The sequence below is a fragment of the Coptis chinensis genome, chromosome 1 (assembly GCF_015680905.1).
Source record: "Coptis chinensis isolate HL-2020 chromosome 1, ASM1568090v1, whole genome shotgun sequence".
Classification (NCBI taxonomy): domain Eukaryota; kingdom Viridiplantae; phylum Streptophyta; class Magnoliopsida; order Ranunculales; family Ranunculaceae; genus Coptis; species Coptis chinensis.
In genome coordinates this window covers 30,618,256-30,625,326 of record NC_141456.1, presented here as the reverse complement: position 1 = coordinate 30,625,326, position 7,071 = coordinate 30,618,256, and the positions used below count along the sequence as shown (strand labels likewise).

The 7,071-nt window shown below is 38.2% G+C and overlaps 1 protein-coding gene across 1 annotated transcript; it reads right to left on the bottom strand.

Annotated features, from left to right (window-relative positions):
- Positions 1-5,038: 5,038 nt before the first annotated feature.
- On the bottom strand, positions 5,039-5,647 carry LOC147523414 (uncharacterized). The gene has a single exon (XM_086570989.1). It carries the CDS (start codon positions 5,645-5,647, stop codon positions 5,039-5,041), a length of 609 nt encoding a protein of 202 aa, XP_086427115.1.
- Positions 5,648-7,071: the final 1,424 nt, after the last annotated feature.

Genomic DNA, 7,071 nt, shown 5'->3' with positions numbered 1-7,071 from the left:
TTATATTTGTTTGAATCTATTATAGAAATAATTTATGATATTACAAATAGTTTAACAATTTCCATGACCCTTAACCAAAACTATTATGTTTCTTCTTTATATCTATTACTTCTTCCTTTAAAATGATAATATAATTATTTGTCTATGTATTTCAATTTAAAATGTAATTTTAGTGAGGTTTGAGTACAAGGAAGAACAAATTCCGAACTTTCGATGTACTTCAGTTCATTAGATTATGGATGTGCATTTAAATTTTTTGGACTTATACAGGATTATTACTAGATTGGTTGGACTTTGAGTTTGTAGATTATTGTACATTTTTGTAATATAAATGAGTTTTAAAACTGATGTAGTAAAAAAAAAAAAAAAATATATAGGCCCGGCCCTAAAGCCCGGCCCTAAAGCCTTTAAAGAGGGCTTAGGGTAGGGTAAGGGCTTGAGGTTTAGACTTGTGACCCGGCCCGACCCGACCCTATGCTGATTTTAGGGCCGGGCCGACCCGGCCCTAATATTTGAAGGGCTTTAAATGTTTAGGGCAGGGCTAGCCCGACCCGGCCCATTGCCCACCCCTAGTAGTAGTGAAGCTAGGAATACATATGCATAAACCAACAGCCAGGTCACAAGAGAGATATGAGGGAGGCTTTCCGTGCAAGCACGGTTCTAATTAAGTAACCTCAATCTTTCAAGTTTCCTAGACACCATTGGAATATGATTAAAATTTATGGAATTAAAATTTATGCAAAGGCGGTATTAGTTTTAATTTAATTTAATTTAATTAATTAATTAATTAATTAATTATTATTATTATTATTATTATTTTAAAATTTTTGCAAGGGTTAAAATACAAACATGCAAATACGATCTACTCATACAATACTAGGTGCAGTAGCATGTGAAGATACTCTACTCATACGTATAGCTATACGAATAGGCAAGCTTGTGTCATCGATAAATACTTCCATAACGTCTGAGGCAAATATACATCAGAATAATCGTATATGTACGCTAATTTGTAAATCGATATTACGTAAACGTATATCAACAGTAACATGCAAATTTGAATCACTCATACGTATCTAAATACATTAGCATGCGTAGATAGTATACATACGCAGATAAATACGACAAAACTAAACATGTAAGGTATTATACATAAACTAAAAATATCGACTCTTATATTGCATAATAATTCGATTTCGACAATACTCATTGAGATTATGCGAATGTCATATAGAGAGCACTTTACCCCCCGTAGGGTTTAGAAACAACTTACCCAACTCATTTTTAACTCTCGTTGGAATGTTCTCCTCTTTCTTGACAAAATCGACTTATTAGACAATACCGTAATGCGATATCGTGAAAAATATTAAACATGTAACAAGAAACATTTATAATGCATGAAAAGACATATACCCATGCAAAACAGTACCATTAATATGTAAATATACATTAATATGCAATTCATGTCCGTGTAATCGTATATAAATATTTACCGGTGTACGAACTTGATTCATGCATAATTCTAGGCTAAAACTTAAATAATAATCCATAAATTTTTCCTAATACTATATAAATGGCATACATGTAGAAAAAACATAAAAAAATTACAATAATACTGAAAATTTGGAACCTGTAGATTCCCGCTTTTCCGCCCTTGAACTGAAACAAACGTTTCAATCCGTCGATGCGATTAATCCCAAAGGATTATCGAATTTTTCAGGTACAGGGACAAATATTTAGGCCTGGAAATGGATCAAGGTAGATCAGGAGATGTTGGTGGTTGAACAGGGGCAGCAAACAAGCAATTTGACTCACGAACGCGGGTCACACCTGCGCACGCGACTCTACACACGCGCACGCGTGTCAAGTAATTCAGAATAAGTTCAAATTTTTACAGAAGTCTTATAATCGCCTGCAGTTAGCTTTCCCAATCCTAACTTTTGGTACCTGGAAGTGGAACGTAAAATCCGTGAGCGAACAGGTTGTTTACGAGACAAAATCCGAAAAAATTAACAAAAACGTAAGAATGAAAGAAAAGGAAAGAAAGAAAGAGAATGGGGGTTCCTCTTTGATGCAACTTCCGATCTGAAGGACAAGTTCTATAGCTTTAGAACAGCAGCGGCGCCATTTTGATATTGCTCTTTTCTACGTCTTTAGAGTTTGAACTCTCTAAATTGATACAAATGCAACTCAAAGTTCCTTACTCACAATTTTCGTTTTCGTAAAGCTAAAGTAAGGATTCGAACCAACCTAAAGTCTAGGACAACTACAAATTGGTTGTTACAATTTAGGGAACTAATGAGTAAGGTTATAATACTAATGCTAGGTTTTCTTTCCTACACAACATTAATAAAAACATTAAAGTTTGAATCATGCACTTAATACAAAAGACAAATTACTAAAGAAAGAAAAGTGGAGAGCTAATCCTCCTCATGTGATACTAACATTTAGTTGTTGATTTGAAAAGTTTATTGATTCTTCCTAGACTCATAGACAAGCCCCTAATGGAAGAAAACTTGATCCCTAGCATGTATGGCTCACTTAAGAGCTTATACATGCTAGCAAGTGGAACCAAGCAATGACTTATCTCTAAGCTCATTGCTTTGATTCCTAACTAGACTCTACACCAACTATCATTTTGGGATAGGATGTAGAGCTAGTTGTTCTTCCTAACAACCTACCAAACCAACAACAATTGTTTTTCCCTCACATGAGTTAGATTAACTCCCCAAAAGGGAAGTTAGCTCATGATCCTTGGGACAAGGAAATTACAACTAGAAAAAAAAACAAAAAGAGAGAGAAAGAGAAAGAAGATAAACAATCAAACTCACTTGCTTTTTATTTTCTAGAAGAAAACAAATGTTTCCTCCATTAAAACTATTACAAGCTTCTTACCAAAACTAAAAACTAACTTATGATTTTTTTTCACTAAGGAACTAAAATAATGCCATGTAAGGAAAATAAGTCAAGGGAGTAAATGGAGTGTCCCCCACCCTTGTCTAATTTCTTCTCCATTTGAGAGAAATCTCATTTCCTCCCACGTAAATCATCAAACCACATTAATTCATTTTTATCCACCACATTAAAACAAAGTGACACCTTGCCTTTTTTTTTTCACTATTAACACCTAATCTAATTCATTACATGCAAGGTGTCAACTTTGCACCAATAATTTGTTATTTTTGTCTTGACATGCTCCATGATTGATGACTCATCCAATCTTGTAGCCCCGCATAGTGGGTCCATGTGCGTCGATGGCGGTCCGATATTTTTTGGCGGTTTTACAACTTCCGCCTATCGTAGAGTTCATCGCCTGATTGTCGAGCAGCTCTTTCTTGTCGATTCGAGTCCTGGTTCGAGAGGTAGGAGCTTTGGAAGTTTGATGCTTTTGTGCGGATTTGGAAGAATTCATATATACGCCGTTCCTCGTGCTTTATCGCAGGTCTAACCAATATTTCCAAAAATAATAATAATCAGGGCAAGGTGTCACTTTGCAAGCATGTCAATACAAAAATAACAAATTATTGGTGCAAAGTTGACACCTTGCATGTAATGAATTAGATTATGTGTTAATAGTGAAAAAAAAGGCAAGGTGTCACTTTGTTTTAATGTGCTGGATAAAAATGAATTAATGTGGTTTGATGATTCACGTGGGAGGAAATGAGATTTCTCTCAAATGGAGAAGAAATTAGACAAGGGTGGGGGACACTCCATTTACTCCCTTGACTTATTTTCCTTACATGGCATTATTTTAGTTCCTTAGTGAAAAAAAAAAAATCATAAGTTAGTTTTTAGTTTTGGTAAGAAGCTTGTAATAGTTTTAATGGAGGAAACATTTGTTTTCTTCTAGAAAATAAAAAACAAGTGAGTTTGATTGTTTATCTTCTTCCTCTTTCTCTCTCTTTTTGTTTTTTTCTAGTTATAATTTCCTTGTCCCAAGGATCATGAGCTAACTTCCCTTTTGGGGAGTTAATCCAACTCATGTGAGGGAAAAACAATTGTTGTTGGTTTGGTAGGTTGTTAGGAAGAACAACTAGCTCTACATCCTATCCCAAAATGATAGTTGGTGTAGAGTCTAGTTAGGAATCAAAGCAATGAGCTTAGAGATAAGTCATTGCTTGGTTCCACTTGCTAGCATGTATGAGCTCTTAAGTGAGCCATACATGCTAGAGATCAAGTTTTCTTCCATTAGGAGCTTGTCTATGAGTCTAGGAAGAATCAATAAACTTTTCAAATCAACAACTAAATGTTAGTATCACATGAGGAGGATTAGCTCTCCACTTTTCTTTCTTTAGTAATTTGTCTTTTGTATTAAGTGCATGATTCAAACTTTAATATTTTTCTTAATGTTGTGTAGGAAAGAAAACCTAGCATTAGTATTATAACCTTACTCATTAGTTCCCTAAATTGTAACAACCAATTTGTAGTTGTCCTAGACTTTAGGTTGGTTCGAATCCTTACTTTAGCTTTACAAAACGAAAATTGTGAGTTAGGAACTTTGAGTTACTTTTATATCTATTTAGAGAGTTCAAACTCTAAAGACGTAGAAAAGAGCAATATCAGTATCCATTATGATTTTGTTAGAAGACTCCGCTTACCCATTTCCTTATGGATTATATGGTGCTGAGAACCCCTGTTTCACCCTAAATGCCTGAAGGAACTCTCGGACCTTTCCACCCGTAAATTGGGTTCCATTATCCGCGATGATCGTGTGTGGCAACCCGAATCTACATATGATGTTCTCCCAAAGAAACTTCTTCACATTGTCTTCCTTAACTTGCTGCAATGCCACTCCTTCTACCCACTTTGTAAAATAATTTGTTGCGGCCAACATAAACCTTCTTTTGCCACTTGCCATGGGCAGCAGTCCAACTATATCCAATGCCCACATGGCGAATGGCCATGGGCTAAACACGTTATGTAGCGGCTCTGCTGGCAAATGTATGAGCGGTGCAAATCTCTGGAACTTCTCACATTTCTTGGCATACGCTGTGGCGTCTCTCTTCATATGTGGCCAAAAGTACCCCTGTGATATCAATCAGGGTTGTCGTGCATACTGCCGAGCGATCGCCGTCCCCTCCCCTTCGTGTATCTCAGCCAGAACTTCTTGTATCTGCGGCAGCCCTATGCACTTCAGCATTGGTTCGTTGAAGTTTCTTTTATACAAATCCCCTTCGAGCAATGTGTATCGTCGACTTGTTTGTTCCATCCTTTGTCTCTCTTGTTTGTCTTCTATTTCTACACCCATCAAGAATGTCTTAATGGGTTTCATCCATCCCTGCTCTTGCTCAGTCGTATGCCAAACACCTTCCTCCTCTGAGGTACTTGGTTTGCTTAGGACTCTTACTTCAATCGACCGACCCTCTGTTCCTGGAAGTACTGCAACCACATAAGCCAATGCGTCCGCGTGTTTGTTTTCACCGCGGCCGAGATGTGCAAACTTGATTCGATCAAACTTGCTTGCTTTCCTTTGTAAGACCTCCAAGTACTTTGCCATCCTTGGGCAACGGGCCATAAATCCCCCATTCATTTGACAAATTACTAAGTTTGAATCAGAGTAAACAGACGATTCCTTCACCCCCAAATCTTTTGCTAGATCCAATCCTGCTATTACTGCCTCATATTCAGACTCATTATTAGAAGCCATGAATCCCAATTTCATTGACAACTCTAGCCTATTGTTCCCAGGTGTCACCAGGACGACTCCGATTCCATTCCCTGTATCTGTCGCGGACCCATCCGCGAACACTCTCCACCCATTCCGCGGGTCCTAAGGATTCAACGGATCGCGGCTCAGTTCCCCTTCCTGTTTCATGACCATTTCTTCTCCCCAAGTTGGGTCCTCGGCTGGAAATTCTGCCAAAAACTCAGCCATGGCGTGAGCCTTTTCCGCAGTTCGAATCTGGTATTGAACCTCATAACAACTGAGCATCACCGCCTACTTTAGCATTCTGCCTGATTTGTTTGCCTTCAACGCTTGCTTTAATGGCAAATTCGTTATCACCACCACCGAATGGGCCTCGAAGTAAGGCTTCAGCTTTAAGGCCGAAAATATCAAGGCCAAAGCGTAATTTTCAATTCTGCTGTATCGCGTTTCCGCGTCCAGCATGATTTTACTTTGGAAGTAAACTGGCTTTTCTACTTTTTCCACCACTCGTACTAGAACTGAACTCACTGCATACTCTGACACTCCCAGATATAAGTACAACTTTTCCCCCTGAGCTGGCCGTGATAGTAAATGTGTTTTTCCCAAATAACTCTTTAATTCTTGAAAAACCTCTTCACACTCCACTGTCCATAAAAAATCAGGCGTTTTTCTTAACAAACGATACAACGGTCGACATTTATCAGATGCTTTTGAAATAAATCTGTTCAATGTCGTGACTCTTCCAGCCAACCTTTGCACCTCTTTCACATTTTGAGGGGACGACATATCTATAAGTATTCTTATCTATTCGGGATTCGCTTCTATTCCACGATGTGTTACTATGTATCCCAAGAATTTTCCAGAAGTTACCCTAAAGGTGCATTTCTCGGGGTTGAGCTTCAGTTTATACCTCCGCAGTATGAGGAAAGTCTCTTGGAGACCCTCTAAGTGTTCTTGCTCTGACATGCTCTTCTCCACCATGTCGTCAATATATATTTCCATTCCCTTCCGAATCTTGCCCTCAAACATTTTTTCTCCTAACCGCTGAAATGTGGCCCCAACATTCTTTAACCCAAATGGCATCCTCGTATAACAGTAAGTACCACCTTCCACCACAAAAGTTGTCCTCTCCTGATTTGGCCCGTACATCGCTACTTGATTATATCCCATGGATGCGTCCATAAAAGAAAATATCTTAAACCCTGCCATTCTGTCCACCAGCTCATTAACTTGCAGGATTGGGTAACAATCTTTAGGACATTCTTTGTTGACGTCCGTAAAGTCAACGCACATCCTAACCTTGCCATTCTTCTTTGGAACCGCGACCACGTTCGACAACCATTCCGTGTACTCAACCTCCTTAATTATCCCGGCCCCTTTCAGTCTTGTAACCTCTTCGCGAATACCCTCATCGTACTTTGGCC